Here is a 19,501-nt window from a genome sequence, read left to right on the forward strand (position 1 = left end):
ATTCTCTTTATTTTTCATTTCTGTATGGGAGTCTGTAACTATGGTGTACGTAATTCAGGCACAGAATGACTTAATAATTGCTGCAAGATGCCTTTTGTTAAATGGACAATAACGTCAAAGGATATCAGTATTCCTTTAGTGTGAATCCTTATTCATCAATGACACAGAAGACATTAGCAAAATCAAACTCAAGACTAAATAAAACAAGCGCAGAAAATGAACAGTCAATGTCACGAAATATTGCATTCCCTGGAAGGTAACTGTTTATAAGTGTCACCTAATCTTCCCACAGATGTATATGAAAACAGATGCTAGATAACATGGATGGTATGTAAACAATTTTGCTTCAGGTTAAAAATTGAGACACTTAAATAATCCCTATTTCCTTTTATTTTTCAAGGGGCTTGAAGGGCCAAGGGGCTTGCCAGGCCCACCAGGTCGAAGAGGGTCCGATGGAATCCCTGGTGAAGCTGGTCCTCGCGGTCCACCTGGAATTCCTGGAGAACAGGTAATGGAAAACGCAGGCTCAGCTTATGCTTCCACATTGATTGAAGGTATTGCTTGACAATGAACTGCTTGCAAAACTGCTGCTTCTAATTTCCTAAACTCGTGGTGTTCACTTAAATGAAAAGGAACCCTAGCATTAAATTGTGATGTGCTCTGCTACAGGTGGATTGAATCCATTTTATTATTGGTGAGAAGCATCTATAAGGGTGATATCAGGATTTGTAACCTGTTCATGAAGTATGCTTTGTATGCATGCAATAAAACTCCTGACAAGTATGCATGGAATTAATGCAGCTTTTAGAATTTAAGGCAATGCGAATCAATATCAGCTTCGTACCAATGCTAAATTCGTAGGATGCAAGCCAGGCATTGAGACCAAAACTGACTCTCAAGTCAAGTGGAGAGAAATTTCCTCCCTCCCCTTTGTCACAGTGTCATATTGGGCCATTACTGTGGGTTCATTGTGCACTCACACTGCAGTGTTGGCACATTTACTGTGTAACATCAGGATTTCCTTTCATGGATTCTTGTCAAGTTCTCTTCATCACTTCACACTGATGTACAGTTATAATATGAATATCTCCCAAGTTAAATTGTTAGGGGAAAAATATGCCTTCTGGAATTCTATGCACTTATACTGTAAAGCTGGGGGGAATGACATTCTCTGTTGGTTGTCATAGCTTATCATTTAATATTGGCTGCGCTGTTAGGAGCTCAGCAAAAGTGCATTGTTCAAAATGACTTTGCTTTCATAATCCAAGGGAAATAGTTGATTAAATAGTTGATTAATTGGTGGGGCTCTATTATTTGGATTCCAAATTTCCGCCTCCTTTGTTTCTGCAATGCTAACTACTGTTCTTGACCCTACAAAAATGAATCAATCTGGAGCCTGAAAATATAATTTTCTTCATATTATTGTAATTTATTGTAAAGGTAGGTTAATAGTGGGGTTTGGGTTAGTCTCTCTGTGTGTAGGGGTGTGTGTGTGGGTTTTGATTGAATTACAGACAGCTGGTCTGGGTGCTTTTTTGTATCAGAAGGGAAACTAGGTTTGAAATACTAAATATGTAAACATGGCTGAGGTTTTAGAATGTGAGTTATGAAGAACATTTGCATTCTTAGATAAACCAGAGTCGTGAATTTCAAAGAGATGGTACGGTGTGACACCTAGGCAACAGAGGCTAAGCCAACAGTGTGTTTATTTTCCCCAAAGATTACTGATATTATGAGTACTATGAAAGATTTATATCATGGAAAAAGTAAAGCTGTAAAGACATATTGGAACAATGGGATTTACATTAAAAAGGGAGAAATATGTATAAAGGAGATGAGGTTATGTAGAAGGAAGAAGGAATTCTAAGATCCAACAAGTGTGAAAAGCCTTCAGCCTCTATGTACCAAGCTGCTGCCTATAGGAACTGAAGCTAAGAGAATTCATTTCAAATATTACTGTTCAGGGTATTATGTGCTTCAGCTGGGTTTGTTGAAATCTATGTTGTTTTACTGTTGCCTTAACGGAGGTGTAACTGGGAGCTAGATTAAATAGGGGCTTTAGGAGTTATTATAATATTAATTTATAGACCTAGGTATGTGCTTAAAATCATTTATTTTATTAATAAATGTTTAATTTAGTTTTGTGAAAAACCTCTTAGACTTGGTGGACTTATTACTACTCAATTCAAGACACACATCTCGAAATAAAAATACAAATTGCAACACAGTTGTGGCAGCTGTTTCAAGTTTGCCTCCGGGATTTGAGCAGCTCAGCATTTACCATCCGCTATGCCATAACAATTGAACTGTGAAAAAATGGTGATTTCTGTAAATCTATAGCTTAATAGTGCTGCTAAAAAAGGGGGATTAGTCAGGGGTGGACTGCTTGGCTGAGCTGTGGTATTGTGCATTTGAGTCATCTTAATTCATTGCAGTGATGAACATGCAATGAATGAAATACTTGCTGTGAAGATTTAATGGGCAGAATTTTGGCCCGCTCGCCGACGCGTAAAATGACGCGGGATGACATCGGGCGGAACCCCCGACATCACCCCGCCCCATTTAAATTTTCAGGAAGGCGGGGCCACAACAAAATCAGCTGTGCGCCCGCCGACCTGTCAATGGCCAATTGAGGCCATTGACAGGATCATTTAAACAATTAAAGGACCTGCTCATCCAACCTTAAGGTTAGCGGGCAGGCCAGGAGCCCCGGTGGCAAATAGAGAAAACATGAAATCTCATCCGGCAGTGGGATGAGGTTTCATGCAGGTTTCTAAAAAGTTTAACAAATTTTACTGTAATTTATGAACATGTCCCATCTCATGTGATATTGTCATATGAGGGGGACGTGTTAGGCAATTTTTTTTTTCTATTTTTAATCTTTTTAAAAGTGTAAGCGATCTCCTCAGGGAGCACTTAGCCTCAGGGAGGTGTGCGCTCTTTTGTGCGCATGCGCGAAAGAGCGCACTCTTGCTTTTGGGGAATCCCCCCCGCCCGCATATGAAGTGCATAGCACTTCCCGCCGGACGTCACGCTGGGCGGGCCTTAATTGGCCCGCCCATGTAAAATGGCGGCGGGGCCCACTTCTCCGGCGGGGATCGTCTCCCCGCCTGCCGGAGATTGGGTCGGGCCGGCCTGCCCGACAGGCAGAAAATTCTGCCCAATGAGTGCTTTGTGGGAGCCCAGTGTAGTTAAAGTAAAATGTGTGTCATTGTATTGAGATGTTAGGAAGACCTGAGTGTCCTACTGCCCCAGAAGATTATGTCTCATTTTACTGCATAAATCTGCATAAGGCTGGAGGTTATGAGGGACTCTATGGTGTGGCATGTTTTCATTGAAAAAGAAAGAAAGACTTGTATTTATATAGCATTTACATGAACCAAAGACACCCCAAAGCATTTTACATCAATTAATTACTTTTGAAGTGTAGTCACTGTTGTAATCTAGGAAACGTGGCAACCAATTTGCACACAGCAAACTCATGCAAACATCAACATGATAATGACCAGCTAATCTGTTTCTATGATGTTTATTGAGGAATAAATATTGGCCTGGAAACTGGGTATAATTCCCCTGCCTTTCTTTGAAATAGTGCCATGTCCACTTGAGAGGGCAGACCTCAGTTTAACCTCTCATTCAAAAGACAGCACCTCTGACAGTGCAATACTCCATCAGTACTGCACTGGAGTTTCAGCCTTGACATTTATGCTCAAATCCTAGAGTGGGCCTTGAACCCACAACCTTCTGACTCAAGGGTGAGAATGCCGCCAACTGAGCCCAATCCTTCACCACAATTTATATCTATTTATGTCTAAGGACATTGGGAGCCATTTTGATTTTTGGTGCTAGTGTAAAATGGCCAATATCGAATCAGCCACCCAACATCTGTCTCTCTGGGTCTTCATTTCTATTGAAATCAATGAGAATCAGAATCCAGGGAGGGATGTCACAGCTGTTAAATGGCCCATTTTATACAACCACACAAAGTCAAAATTGCCACCTTTGTGTGCCATGGTAAGTGAAATAACCCGTTTACATAATGTTTTTACTGTTTATTTGCTTATTTGAACATATGAACATACCTGCTTATTTGGAAGATATGTGTACACTTACCTGCCTTAGCTTCAATATCAATCTTCCCTCCTTTTAGAAATCCAACAAATCTTTGTGCTCGATAAATGAACAAAATATAAAGTGCTTTTGGTTAAAGTTATATTCCTGACCCTCCTTGGCGTTTTAGGTGTGAGTTTTAACTCAGTAACAGAGATCTTGACTCTTGAGTCAAAAGATTAAATAGCAACTGCTGGGCAGGACAGCTGGAGCATTCCCCTGCTCTTTGAAAAGCGCCCTTCAACTTGTGGGTTCATGCCTCATTTCAGAGACTTGAGTTTTCCTTTCAATTCACGGACCCTTCCTTTTGTCCTTCCCCTACCCGCTGCCTCTGTACTAGCTTAAAACCTGTTAGCACTCTAACTTTTGCCTGTTCTGGTGAAAGGTTCTGGACCTGAAACATTGGCCAGAATTTTCTCGTTAGCGTGCGGGGGTGGATCCCCACATGCTGACGCGTAAAATGACACGCGGTGACATCGGGCGTGCGTCCCGACGTCACCACGCGCCTTCGCGATGTTTAGGTGGGCGGGCAAGCATCCGAGAACATTAATTAATCAGCTAGTTAAGGCCCTTGAGGCAGCTACCTCAATATGTCTGAGGTGTAGCGCTGAAGGAGGCTCCGTCTCTCAAAGGAGACAGTCACCTCCATCTGTCAGATGAGAAGCCCTGAGATCTGCGCCAACTGTGTGGGTGGGCACCGCATGCCAGTGGCGCTGAAGGTCATGGCTGCCCTCAACTTCTATGCCTCTGGCTCTTTCCAGGGGTCGGTGGGTGATCTTTGCGGAGTCTCCCTGTCAGCTGTCCACAGTTGTGTCAAGCAGGTAACAGACGCTCTGTTCAGGCATGTATTGACTTTCATCCACTACCGCTGGGACGAGGCCAGCCAGACAGAGTGAGCCAGAGGTTTTGCAGTGATTGGTGGCTTCCCCTGTATCCAGGGTACAATACACACCATGGAAGTGCCCTAAGAGGAGCCCGCAGAGATGACAGGCAGCTGCTACACTGACATGAGGTCACTTCAGACCTCTCTGCTCACCGCAGATGGAAGATCACCGATCACTGGGATATTTGGTGCCTAAACTATCTCCCACACTGGCACTGACCAGCTGAGGTCAATGCCGCTGTGAGGGCTTGCAGGTCCGAGCGCAACCCCAGGACGCCCAGTTTGGTCTCCTGGAGGAGCCTCTCCATGATAGTCGCCAGTCTCTCCATGTAGGAAGCATGGCGCTTAGCCATGAGGCCCATTGCATTGGTGATGCTCCGCGTGGACTCCTCCAGCATGGGCACCATGCCATGCATTGCCTAATATATCTCCGCCAGATTCTCCCGCATACCCTGCTGCACTTTCCAGCGTTTGCTGCCTCATGAACAACTCCAGAGGCACATCATCAGGCACCGACTGAGCATGTGCCTGGTCTCCTGCTGTCCTCGAACTGCTGGCACCATGGGCACTCTCTGTCTCTGTCAGCTCCTCCAGTGACTGTGAAGTGCCCTCACCGCTGTGCCCCGGGACACTAGCCAATGATTTAATTCCCACCAAGGTGCTAATATCTGCGCTGGTGCCTGCCTGGCAGAGATGGTGTGATGCTGGTGGTATGTTCAGGGCCCTCAGGTGTGAGAGGGGGTCCCTCTGCCTCCTCCTCCCGGCCCTGCTCCGCTGATGCTGAAAGGGAGAACAAGGACATTTGATTAAAGTGGAGACAATGTCAATCTGCATGCCTGTCCCCTGGATCATTATGCGCTTATCCTTCCATAAGCAATGCTCAACCCGTGTTGCAAACTTCAGTCACTGAGTATTCAGCACTGCCATGGGTGCTGGGACACACATGTTGACCTCAGTGCTCGGCAAACATACCTCCCCGTGGCACCCCAGCCTCACCGCCTCCAGTGGACCTGGGCGCATGGCACCTCTCCAGATCCATGGCCTGCTGCTTGAATGGAGTCACAATGGCCAGCTGGGCCTGGCCTCTGCCAGTCCGCATCAACTCGGCGGATTTGTGTGCAGTCTTCTCCTGAAAAGGAGAGAAGAGCATTGATTAGTCCGGCCTATACCTGGATTCCCATCGCATCCCTGCCACCCCGGCCAGAGTGGGATATTGCAGGGCTCCAGTTCTTTGTTAACCCGCAGCTGCCGCACACTCACACAAAGAAGCCAGGTCTGACCCCTGCTTGCCCAAATGCTGCCTCCATTACATCTGGCAGCACACGGTCTAACCTTGCAAAGCAAGGAGGCACAAGCACGTGGAGCACAAAGGCCAGCAGATGGATTGGTGCCCCCACCCACCTGGAAGTTCCACCCCCAGCATGTTAGCACCCTGACTTTGACATGCTTCCCAGCTCCAGCACTCTGCCTAGGTGCAGATCCTTGAGTTTGCCCCTGAATCTAAACTCTGGGTGTCAGTGTCACACATGCTGCAGGTGCAGAACCCATCTCAGCTCAACCCTCTCAAGGTCAACTAGGCATGGGCAATATCTGCAGGCCCACCTAGCGAGGGAAACATACCGTGAAGGATTCAGTGTTGTAACTGCAGTCAGAGTTGTTGTTGGGGTGTGGTGGGGAGGTGCCTTGTGGGGGAAAGGCTGACAGCTGGATTAAGTGACCTCAGCCAGCATGGTAATCACCCTTCCTGAGTGCAGGAGGTCGCTGAATCTCTTGTGGCACTGGACCCATGTGTGTCGCACCACACCATGGGAGCTCACAGTCTCGGTCACCTCCTCCCAGGCATGCTTGGTCAGGTGGGGGGGGGCCTCCGCCTCCTGTCCCTCGGAAGCAGGACTTCCCGCCATGCTGCCACCTCCAGAAGGGCAGCTAGGCATTCATCCAAAAAACGAGGGGAACACTGCTCTACCCTCCGGCCTGGCCTGCCTCGCTGGCCTACCCTCCGGCCTGACCTGCCCCACTGCCCCACCCTCCGGCCTGGCCTGCTCACCAGAAGCCCTCTGGTGAGCCCTTCTACCTGCAATTGTGAGCAACCTTGCAAAGGCTGCCAGCGCTTCATTTAAACAGGCCGCCGGGCCGCCATTGGACCCAGCAGTCACTCCCGCCGCTGCCCACCCTCTCCCGCTATCCTCAGGAGTCGCACATTACGTTGGCCCGCCCATGTAAAATGGTGGTGCGGACCCAATCGCAGGCGGCGATTGGGTCCCGCGCCAGCCAGCGCCCGATATGGGGAAAATTCTCCCCATTAACCCTATTCTTCTCAACACAGATACTGCTGGCCTGCTGAGTATTTTCAGAATTTTCTGCTTTTATTTCAGATTTTGAGGTTCTGCAGAATTTTACTTTTGTACTTGAATGCATAGTCCGGACTGACCCTACAGGCCAGTACTGAGGGAGTGCTACACTGTCAGAGGTGCTGACTTTGGATGAGACATTAAACCGAGGCCCTGAGTGTACTCTTGGGGGGACATGTAAGATCACACAACACTATTTCAAAGAGGAGCTTGGGAGGTCTCCAGGGGTCCTGGCCAACAATTTTCCCTTAAGCAACATCGTGAAAACAAATTATCTGGTCTTTATTTCATTGCAGTTTTTGAGAGCTTGCTGTGCACAAGTGGATTGCTGCATTCACTGTATTCCAACAGTGATTTCACGTCAAAAAGATTTTCATTGACTGTAAAGCTCTTTGTGATGTCCTGAGGGTGTGAAAGGTGTGATATAAATGCAAGTTCTTCCTTTTTCTTTATTTTGACACTGAGGTATATTCGCCACTGGAAGAAGTGAATTGATTTGGCGTTACCAGATCAGAACTAACCTCCAGGCAATAGTTACAGAGTTGAACGTCAGCAAGATATAACCTGATGATGCCTTGGTTTTCATGTTCATGTTTCTATTCTTTGATAGGGACCGCAGGGCTACATGGGAGCCAAGGGAATCTATGGAGAGAAAGGGGAGCAGGTGTGTATTGATCTTATCTATGATAGAACAATCTTTGTTTTGCTTCAAACTGAATCCATTCTCCTTTAGTACTCTGTTCGTGAATTGAGGAGTGTTCTATAAATGCAAGATAACCCTATAGTTCTTATGTTACCTAATGTTAAGTTTTGTATGCTTAAAATTTTACTTGCTTGCTGGAACCAGTGGCCATTCAGTTTCTCTCATTAACTGAATTAGACTCTTAGGACTGTATTTTCACTCTCAAGTTGGGAATGCAGTCAGGAAAATTCTCAACTCCGCAAACCCGACTTGGGAGAAAGTGCCCTAGACAGCCGGAGTTCCGTTCTGGTGGAAGGGCGTGGGAGGTGCGGGGCAGGAGCTAATCGGAGTTGGCCCGCCGCCTGTTGAAAGAGTTCGGAGGCTGCCACGTTGCTGCCGGGTGCTGAGGCGAGCTGTTCAAAAGGCCCGCTTCAGTGCCCTGGCACTTCAAAGTTGTGAAAATAAAGCAGGCCTCCAGCACTCACCCTTTTACATCCCCATCACTCCTTCACACTCTCCATGTCCCATTCATGCCATCTCATGCCCCCCCATCCACCTTCCCCCCAATGGCCCATCATACCCTCCATGCCAGCCTAGGCCCCTCTACCCAACCCCCCCATGACCCCTCAAACCCTCCATGACACCTCATGCCCCTCTATCTGCCTGCATGGCCCTCTTTGACCCCATGCCAACCCATGGCCCCCACCCACCAAACTTTGCCCTGACACCCTCCATGCTAACTCACCCAGTATCCACCGTGGGCAGACTTCAGGAGCCGTGCTGAGATGAAATAAAATATGTGTCTTCACTATTTTAAAAAACCTCAATTGATTAAAACCCATTCAGTACATTTAAATGCCTTCAAGTACTTGACCCTTTATGAAAACAATTATCTGTATTCATAGCTCATCAAAGACTTTATAACCACTTGAAGCTGTCAATCAAACTGTGAACCTACCAGCCCCCCACTGTGATAATGACAGGTTGTGGAATCAGTCGGGCCCCACTAATCCTATAATGAAAGCCCACAGACTTATGTCAATAGACAGAATAGCCCACACATTATTTATCCATTGAATTATTGATAAAGTAGTGAAATGGCAAACAGTTTGAGCAGACTGTGTTTTATTTAACTTAAAGAACTTGGGGATTTAAATGCCTTGACAGCTTAACAGTTCCAATGAATTAATCCACTTTTTTGCACATTCATGTTTAATTTTAACAATTTTAAAAGGCACCTTACCTCTCCCAAAGGGCATGTTACCTCTCCCAAAGAGGTTCCAAGACCTATCCAAAAGTGTCCCTTGCCTCTCTAAAAGGGTATCCTACATCTCCAAATAAATCCGGCAACTTTAGACCTTTTGGTCAAATGTCTAGAGCCCACGAATCATGTTTTGTACATCCCACTAACGAAAGTATCATCTGTTTCAAGGCAGATGCGCTTTTACTTGTGCAGCTGGCTTTGTGAACCATGGATGTGCAAACTACAACCCAGCCCCATTCCCTTCCCTCCCCAACCCACCAACGAAAATGTTGGCACCATATTCAAGTGCAGGGCTTCCAGAATTGGGGCGCCGACACCGTTTTGGCTAAGCTGGAGACCCGTTCCGTCATTGTGAAAATCCGGCCTTTAGTCTGAGGAAGGACTAAAGCAAAATGAAATATGGTTGAATATTTTCTTCCCCTTTGTCCTGCATTATTTCATTTCCCTTCTCTACCAAAAATGTTAACAAATATGACTCTTATATCCATGGATGCCCAAAGGCTATCCAAGTAGCTAGCCCAGGCTGCTAATGTCTACAGACTATTCAACTGCAAAGCCCATCACATTTGAGTGACAAGCTGTGACTTTGAATGTTAGAAGAGTATTCCTCTGTGAGTGGCATCACATCTGAGCCTGTGATGTCCTCAACTGATAGTAACACATACACAATTCCCCGTATGAATCAATGAATAACCCGGGGTTACTACTTTTTATTTTGCAATACTGAAGTGAACTTTTAGTAATCAATTCAGGATCAATTAACTCATTGCAAACTGGAGTTCAAAACTGGCAACTACCCAGTCTATGCAACTCAGTCATAGCCCACGCATCATTTATCTATTGAATTATTGATAAAGCATTTTGCTTAATCGAAGCCATACATTTTCATTGTTATATTAGAACAACTTAAGTCTATGTATATAAATATGCTTTTATTTTAGGGCTTTAGAGGACTGCCTGGACCAGTTGGGGATAAAGGAGAAAAAGGAGCAAAGGTATTGTGTGATCCTGAAAAAGAAAAATTCCAAATGATAGAAGTTGTTGATATTATTAGCCAATGTAACAATATATATCTTGAACATACTATAGGTAGCTGAAGAAAAATCCCTTGGATTAATTGAAGTTGGCATCATAATTAAAATTTGACCATAGTCATTGGCACTGTTGATTGGTTCCAGAGTGTTGATGGCAGTAGATTTTCTATTCTCACCTGTGTCATGGTGATATGCCATCTGCAACCAGAGATGCTCTATCTGGGATAAAACCAGAATGCTGGAAATGCATAGCAGGACAGGCAACATCTATAGGGAAGGAGAAATAGGGCTAATGTTTCAGGTCGGTGTTCCCATCTGAGATTTTCTGTATCTGTAATTTATTTTTGTACATGTGCTTTGAGTGGACACTGGCGAGTGTTGGAGCATAGGTTCTACCTAAGTGGTCATACTCTAATGCAGTGTCAATTAATCAATAGGGCATTATACAAGGCCTGATGTTAGATCAATCATTATTGATATCAAGGGGGTGTACTTTGAAACCAATTTCTAATTACTTATGGGAAGAGCACATGGTAAATTGTACATAAGTGACATAACATCAGTTCTAAAACGAGCCATGTTTCGAATCAACCTCCGTATATGACAGAGTGTCACAACATCAACCTCATGTTCCACAGCAATAAGAGAATATTTGTGGAAAAAATAGGTATGCAGATTACTTGTTAGACTTCTTCAGGTGGAACCTTTGGAAACAGGGAAGTGAATAGAGGAAAGAATGACCAGCACACCAGGGAAGCTTCTGTGAAATAGAAAGGATGTACATCAAATAGTAAGAGACAAACTATGAAGATGAGCCAGGAATACGAAGGAAAGGATTAGAGAAATAGGGGAAAATGGCAGGACAGACTAGAAGGGGAAAGTAAGGCAGCAGGCAGCATAGGAATTTAATGGACTAGATTTTCAAAGGACCAGGACGGGGTTTGGACCCGGTGCAGGTGGATTTAAAAATCACTGTGCCAGAGGTCCAGCAGTCGTCTCGGTATCCTGATGCCTCCAGATTAGATTTGAAATTTCAAAGGCCCGTCTTGTGGTGTGGGGAGAGGGTGTAGAAACAGGGGGCAGAATTTTACGACAGCGGGATTTTATGTTCCTGCTGTCGTCAATGAGATTTATCATGGCCCGCCGCATATTATGGCCCCGTCCTCACCGAAACGGGGCTGTAAAATTCTTCCCAGGAGATTTGCTCACCACTGATTAATGGCCCATTAAGCTTCTTAATGAGCTTGTTAAGGGGCCTGCACATTTGCAATTGTAATTTTGATTCAGTGAACCCGAGCAATTCAGTGCATGTTAGTGCATAGCTTCTCAGCGAGGCCATCAGAAACTTTCTCTCCTTTAATTTACAACTGACCTTTCCTGGACCTCCTTTCCCTAGTTCCAGTGCTCTACCATAACCTAGCCTGCATGGCCCCTTTCATCACCATGGATGCTACTGGCCCTGTAAGGAGCTACCTGCTCTCCTCAGCAATGCAGCAGCAGTCCCCAACATGGCTGCCGCCTGTCTTTACTGCTGGCGCCAAGCGGGCAGCTCCTGTCTCCTGGAGGTGCTCCAATGCATTTAAGTTTGTGTTGAGCTCTGCCCCTGGTCAATTAGGCCATTTGCATTTAAAAAGAGCATTGCTGGAGCGACCCAACATGGGTGCAGTGTCAGGATCCAAAACCCAGCCCTATGTTCCTAAATCAGCAAATGTGGAGGGGAAAGATTTAATAAGAGCAGGTAGGAAAGAGCTTGGTTCCTGCTATTCCTGTTGGTTTTCTTAATAATGTACATAGACCCTGTGGAAAGTTGCGGTGATTGGAAGTCATACACTAATTTGACAAGTCAATGCTCATAAACTGAGACATTTGTAGTTTCTTGTCTTTAAAACAAATACTGCAGTCTGATGCACACAATTTATATCTGGAAATGGACGAGAGATTCTAGTTGATACAGAACTTGTTTATAGAAGCTGTGTGATTTGTTCAAGGGAAGATGAAGGTGCATATGTAACTGCAGGCTCTGTTATCCATCAGGACCACATTTCACTGTCTGAAAGCAAAATTCTGACTTAGATTAAATTTTGCAGACGTGAAGACAAAGGTTTAAAGTCGATTTCTTGTTGCTGGCACAAAACAAGTTTGCCATCAGCGACATTTTTTGAATATAATTCAAAATATGGAACAGCCTCATTCTCTAATGGCTTAAGATCTCATCACCATCCTTGGATCCCACTTTCATCATTCTGTTTGAATTTAGAAACAGCAAAGTGAAATTCAGACAAAGTAACTAAGCAAAATGTCCATAGGGAATACTTATTGGATCAAGACTCAGCAGATTGACACCATTCTTATCAGCCTCGCAGTGAGCTCCCATGATCAAACTTTTTGATTTTGTGTCAACAGGGGATCGAATACTTGCAGTCTTATTTTGAGATTAAGTTGCAATTCACTTGTTAATGCACTTGGGGTTTTAGAGTCAGAGTAAAGTTCAAGGAGCTAATTATAGTTTGAGATGAAGAGATATTTACCCCATAGTTAAGGATTTGCAACAGGATCCCATGCAACTCTGGCTATATACTCTCAGAACTGAAGGTACACTGATGATGTTTCCCATTAATTTACTTCTCCGAAGTAATCAAACCAAAAGGAACACCCATCTAATGGAAATCTAAGCTTATCCTGCAAAATCTTTCATGACTGATTTATAAATTTCAGAAAGAAAAAAATAAATGCAAAATGCAAGCTCTACACTGAAGGTGCTCTGTCCCGATTCCACACATGTCTAGCATGTGGGGATTGGAACATAAAAATAGATCCAAAATCTTGCAACAGATCCGACGTCTCGAAAAGATAAGTATGCCCAGAAGTCCCATTTTAGTGGATGACACACAACTTAATGGGCTGTAAATTCCAACTAGCATCGGAAAGTACTGGTCTGCAAGAATTAGAAGAAATAAACACCTACTTACCAGGTCTTGAAAATTACATTGACCTTTTGTTCGCCGGATCTGCCTGGGGTCCACACTGAAAGACTCCTCGCAGGCTCCAGCAAAGTGCAGATCCAACAAATTCAAGGAGGCCACGCCCCCTTTTTTATGGCACCGAGATTGGGACAGAATTCAGTCAGAGGTCTGGAGGGGGTTGTGGTGGTGGTGAGGTGGGGGGGTTGGTTGGAGGTCCAGGGGGGTCGTGGGGGGTCGGGATGTCCAAGGTCCAGGGGGGTTGTGGGAAGGGGTCCCGAGGTTCATTGGGGGGCGGGGTGAGTGGGAGTTGGAGATTCAGGGGAATCAGAGGTCCAGGAGGATTTGTGGGGCTGGGGGTCCCACAGTCCAGGGGGATTGTGGGAGGGGGGCGGCTCCAAGATCCAGGGGGTTCATAGGGGGAAGTCCAAGGTCCGGAGCAGGGTGGGTAGGAGCCGGAAGTCCGAGGGGGTTTGTTGGGGTGGGGGGGGCCGAGGTCGGGGGGGGTGTGGTGGGTATGTCGGAATTCTGTGGGGAGCGGGGACAGTGGTCTAAGGTCAGGGGCGGAGGTCAGTCAAAGGTTGGGGGTGTCAAGGGGTCAGAGGTCCGAGGTTGGGGCAGGGGCATCTGAGGTTTGGTGGGGGGTGTGGGGGTGTCCCGTGGGGTCGGTCTTGGTCTTTACAATAGTTATTCATATGTTAGAAGAGGTTTTAATTCTTCTAACTTTTTCTGGGTAACTATTGGTATAATCCTGGTGGAACCATCCGAAGTTTGTGGTGGTTCTCAGCACAGCACAGTTGTCCAGAGGAAGTGTGCGCTTCTGGGCAATTGCCGTGCAAACCCTTACCTGGGAATTTCCCAGAAGGATTCCCCAGCGCATCTTTGGGGTACCCCCAAATCCGAAGTTGGGGAGTTCGGAAGTTATGGGTGAATGTGTGATTAACCTATACCTGAGGTGGTGATTTTAACCATTTTGTTATTAAGCTCCCCCGATCGGACCTCCCACTTAGAAAGATCCCTAAGATTGGACCCTTCCCCCTTCCACAACCCACCATCCCACAGGGTCAGGAATCAGGAATCCTCTCCCCCACCACCCCTCCGCAGCCCCTCCTTGGTCAGGGATCAGACCATCCAGCTCCTGCAGCCAGCTCCAGGGTCCTTCCCACTCAACTAGAAGTCAAGCCTGTCAATCAGGGGACTTGCCAAGAAGTACAAAGATGCACTGTGGAGTTAAAATCCCACAGCATTTAGGAAAATCCAACTTATGGAAGTTCTGATGAAAGATCAACAAAATGTTAACTCTGTTTCCCTCTTAACAGATGTTGCCAGACCTGCTGAGTATTTCCATTGTTTTCTGTGCTCATTCCAAAAACGTATTGAGCTGAACATGAACCAAGTACCCGCACACTGTAGAAAATGGGAACTCTTGGTCATTTGTTTCCAGCTTTTATATACAGAATAACACAACAGAAAACAAGATTCATTTCTCTGTCAACCTCCGCCATTTAAAAAAAAATACAATAGGCATGACTAATTTGTCTTCTATGATTGCTATCTCTGACCTGATCACACAGAATCACAGGACAGAAAGAGGCCATTCATCCCATTATGCCTGTGTTGGGTCAATGATAGAACATCCAGTGAGCCCCTCTGTGCCCCCCACCCCTCCAGTCCCACTCTTTCCTCGTTGCCCTGCAATTCTTTTCTTTTCCAAGTTTGATATCAGAAACATTTTACCACATTTTTATGGGTCTTCTAGCCACTTCACTTTCTAAATGAAGACAAAAATTTGAACATCCATCAGTAATAAATCAATTTGACTTACACATTTTTAAGAAAAAGACTATATGATATGTAGAAAAAATATATACATTGATTGCTTCTTTATAATTTTGCAATTGTTATATTTGTACATATGCATTATTAATGTTATTTTTGCGCTAGGGTGACGAAGGTGAAATTGGGCTTCCTGGGCCTCTTGGACTTTCTGTAAGTAACCTGATCATCTTGATTGTGTGAGTATGAACTGGCATGCATTGCAAATGGAGATTATACTCATTTGAAACTAATGAAAACTCTCATTATCCTGATTATACTCCTCATGTGTTGGCTGCTGGTGTTTCTTGGCTGATATGTTGTGTTTGTAAAAAGAAGAAACAATTAATTAACTTCAATACTTAGTGAAGGGCTACCTAGGTTCCCAGATGGACCCGAACAGAAATCAATCTTTTCTGGTTTAGCATGAGATTCCTTCTTTCAGACTCTTTTACTTTCTCCACTCCCCATTGCCATACCTTCTCTGCTGCAAAGAAGGGAGATCTTCTCACCTGATCCCAAATCTGCACTAATGCCCTGTGTCCATAGCTGCTTTGAGGAGTGGCAGCAACCCTAGATACTCACTTGTTTCTGCCTTCTTCCCATTGTTGGGGACTTGCTTGCCCTCAGCTGGGCACATGACTGAGGTAAGCCATTTGATGTGTAAGAGGCTAATGTAAAACTTTGAATATAGGCCTTGCCTGTCCTGTTAAACAGTACGCTGGTGCTCCCTTACTCTACATTTCCCCTAAACTCCAATGGTCCCCACATATGGAACCTGTAATTCATTGCGTTTTTTTGTGTTGCAAAGCAAATTGATTATTTCAAGTCCTCCCTATTTAAAAACCATTTAATCTCATGCAGTTTTGACGTCTCAGGAATGTTTATTGTCTAGAATCAATAACCCTTCTGGGTAACGTACTGTACGAGCTTATTAATGCACTTTAAAACAGACTATCATCAATTGACAAAGTTTAAGTTGATATATAGACATGTTCCTAGCTTGACGCCTTCTGTTATATGTCCCGCTAATGATTCCTGAATGTTAGCACAAGCTTATTTTTAAAAATGAACATATTAATTAAAATACAAACATTGTGTGCCAAGCAAATATTCTCTTAGCTACATTTTAAGCATGTACTACATGTCATAAATGAATTGGGGCCTCAGGAAAGTATTTCATGAATTATGATCTAAAGGGTGTCATGATAAACATTAACGAAAGTGTCCTGTAAATAACGGTATCCCAGTCACCTTTAAATTACATTGGTTGCAGGGAGAAATTCAAACATGAGATTTAAAGTCTTTCATAAATACATTCATTGTAATCTAGGCATTGGGAAAGATTTTAGAAATGATAAGCCGGAATAATAGTAAGAGTCACTCGGACAAATGCGGATCAATTAGGGAAAGCCAGCATGGAATTCTTAAGGGTAAATCATGTTTAACTAACTTGATTGAGTTTTTTGCTGAGGTAACTGAGAAGCTTGACGAGGGAATGCAGTTGATGTGGTGTACATGGACTTCTAAAAGTAATTTAATAAAGTGCTACATAACACGCTTTCAAGCAAAATTAAAGCCCATGGAATAAAAGGGACAGCGGCAGCATGGATGCAAAGTGCTGAGTGACAGGGAACAGAGGAGTGTCGGATAATTGTTTTTCAGACTGGAGCACGGTACAGAGTGAGGTTCGCCATGCTTTGGGACTAGGTCCACTGCTTTTCTTGATCTGTATTAATAACGCAGCCTTGGGTGTGAATGGCACAATTTCAAAATTTGCGGATGACACAAAAACTGGAAGTATAGTTAACCGTGAGGAGGCTAATGATAGATGGCAAGACAACATAAACAGGAAGGTGACAAATAAAATGTAAGGTGATAAATTTCAGTATGAAGAATGAGGAAAGCAAATATAAAATGAATGATTAAATTCTAATGGGGGTGCAGAAGCAGAGGGACCTGGGGGTATATGGGTACAAATCGCTGAAGATGGAGGAGCAGATTGAGAAAGTAGTTAATCAGGCATATGGGGTCCTGACTTTTATAAATAGAGGCATGTATAAGCAAGAAAGTTATGGTGAAAACAATGGTTCAGCCGCAACTGGAGTATTGTGACTAATTTTGGACACTACTCTTTAGGAAATATGTGAAAGCATTGGAGATGGTGCTGAAAAGATTTGCAAGAATGGTTCCAGGAATTATGGACTTCTGTTATGAGAATATATTGGAGAAGTTGGAGTTGTTTTCCTTAGAGAAAAGAAGGCTGAGAGGAGACTTGATAATCATGAGGGAGATGGACAGAGTAGATAGGGAGAAACTGTTCACATCAGCAGATGGGTAGAAAACCAGAGTACACTGACTTAAAGTGATCGGTGAAAGAATCAGGGTCCACATGAGGAAAAAACCTTTTTCACACAGCGAATGGTTAGGATCCGGAATGCACTGCCTGAGAGTATAGTGGAGGCAGATTCAAAAGGAGTTTGATTGATAAGGAATTGGATAATTACCTGAAGAGAGAAGATTTGCAGGGTTACTGAGTAAAGGCAGGGGAGTGGGATGAACTGAGTTGCCAGCATGGAAACAATAGACCAAATGGGCTTCTTCCTGTATTTTATTGTTCTATGATTCAATGAATGAAATTAAACCTTTTGATGATTTGCTTTTAAGCAGATTATTGGAAAGAAAAAGATCAAAAGAAAGAGTCCATATATTATTTTTGTTGCTTTTGTGTGAGGTGCAGTGGTTTTCAGGTTTAATAGCATAGAACCATAGAAAACTGCAGCACAAAAGGAAGCCATTCTACCCATCATACCTGTGACAGCTCTTTGAAAGAGTGTCTGTATAGTCCCAGGTTTTTCCCCGTAACTCTTCAAATTACTCCTCTTCAAGTAGATGTTCAATTGCCTTTTTAAAGTTCAGTTTTCTCCTGTGGAAGGATTTGGTCAATGAAGAGTTAATGGTTTACAGGTGACTTCACCGCCCTTTAATACGGGGTCATTGCTGATGATTCAAAATGACTCTCGCAAACAATGTCAAAGACAAACAGGTCTCCTGGAGGGAAGAACATGAAGCTTCATTATATCTGGATATGTTTGGAAGGGCTATTGACACTTTCCTGTTTTTAAACATTAAGGAGAATTTAGGGAGCAGCGGCTTAGAACGATGAATGATATGAATAGATTTGTGATGATTATTTGCATTTCTTAGTGCTCCTTGCTCCCTGTAGGTGATATTTTGCTGACTGTTGTTGTGATGAGAGATGTCAGTACTGGAAACTGGAAGATTTTTCCACATTTGGAATCCAAGCCAAGCTTGTGGTCTGTTACAGAGAAAACCTCTGTCTGCACTACCCGACAATACTCATTAAAAGGAATAACACCATCCGCACCAGACATCCTTGTGGCTTATCTGACTAAAATTGCCAGTTGCAGGCTGTTTTGGGCTCGAGGCCTGCACACTTTCAAGAGCTGAATTGAAAATGAACAATTTCTGTCCCCTTAGGAATCTGACAGCCAGCAGAGTGGAGACTTCCATCCATTAGCCTGGTACAGATTAGAGATGAGGAGAATCTTTAGCTCGGCGGGTGGGCGAGCTCCCAACCCGACCGAGCGTAAAATGACGTGTGAGATTTCGGCGGGCAGCGCCCCTGCCGACAATTAAAAGGCCTATTAAGGCCACTAAAGTTATAATTGAAAGAAATTTTTCGCTGCCCATCCAACCTTACGGTTGGCGGGCAGGCGAAAAGACCAAGTGGCCTTTGCGTTTTTTAGGAAACCTCATCCACGGGCGGGGTGAGGTTTCCAACAGCAAATAAAAATAATGCTCGGGGAAACTGTTTTCAGTTGTATGTGAATTCAGAACAAGGGGGCATAAATATGAGCAAGCCACTAATGGAACAAGGAAAGAATTTAGGAGAAACTGCTTGACAGAGTGGTGAGAATTTGGATCTTGCTACCACACAAGAGTGGTTGAAGCAGACAACAGTGACATATTTAAGGGGAGGCTTGAGGGAAATGTGGCAGTGTGGGAAGAGGTAATTAGAGGAAACTCATATGGCGTATAAACACCAACATAGACCAGTTGGGCGAAATGCCATGTTCTGTGCTGTAGATTCTATGTAATTTTGTGCTCTCAGATTATAATTTTTATATTTCCAATGTTTCTTGATTATGGTATATATTATGGACAGGATAGGGGTTAAGTTAACAGCACTAATTTCCCCTCTTACCGCCTATATATAAACAAAAAGGTGTTTTGATTTGTTTCCCTCTTTCTAAGTGGGTGTGTATTTCCCAACTGCTTGGTTTTGGTGCGATTCAATTTTCTATTAATAACCCCACAACAAACTTGGGATAGGATGAACTCAAAGGGTTAGTTTATTTGCACATTCTCAAAAAACAGG

The 19,501-nt window shown here is 44.2% G+C and overlaps 1 protein-coding gene across 1 annotated transcript in view; it reads left to right on the forward strand.

Moving 5' to 3' along the window:
- The window catches only part of LOC144685615 (uncharacterized), a 449,474-nt gene that overhangs the window by 274,571 nt on the left and 155,402 nt on the right, over positions 1 to 19,501 (forward strand). The window contains exons 12-15 of the mRNA XM_078550317.1: positions 401 to 508; positions 7,955 to 8,008; positions 10,232 to 10,285; positions 15,229 to 15,273. Of these exons, the coding sequence (XP_078406443.1) occupies positions 401 to 508; positions 7,955 to 8,008; positions 10,232 to 10,285; positions 15,229 to 15,273 (261 nt within the window). The remainder of the gene's footprint in view (positions 1 to 400; positions 509 to 7,954; positions 8,009 to 10,231; positions 10,286 to 15,228; positions 15,274 to 19,501) is intronic.

Source organism: Cetorhinus maximus, chromosome 10 (genome assembly GCF_964194155.1).
Source record: "Cetorhinus maximus chromosome 10, sCetMax3.hap1.1, whole genome shotgun sequence".
Taxonomy (NCBI): Eukaryota; Metazoa; Chordata; class Chondrichthyes; order Lamniformes; family Cetorhinidae; genus Cetorhinus; species Cetorhinus maximus.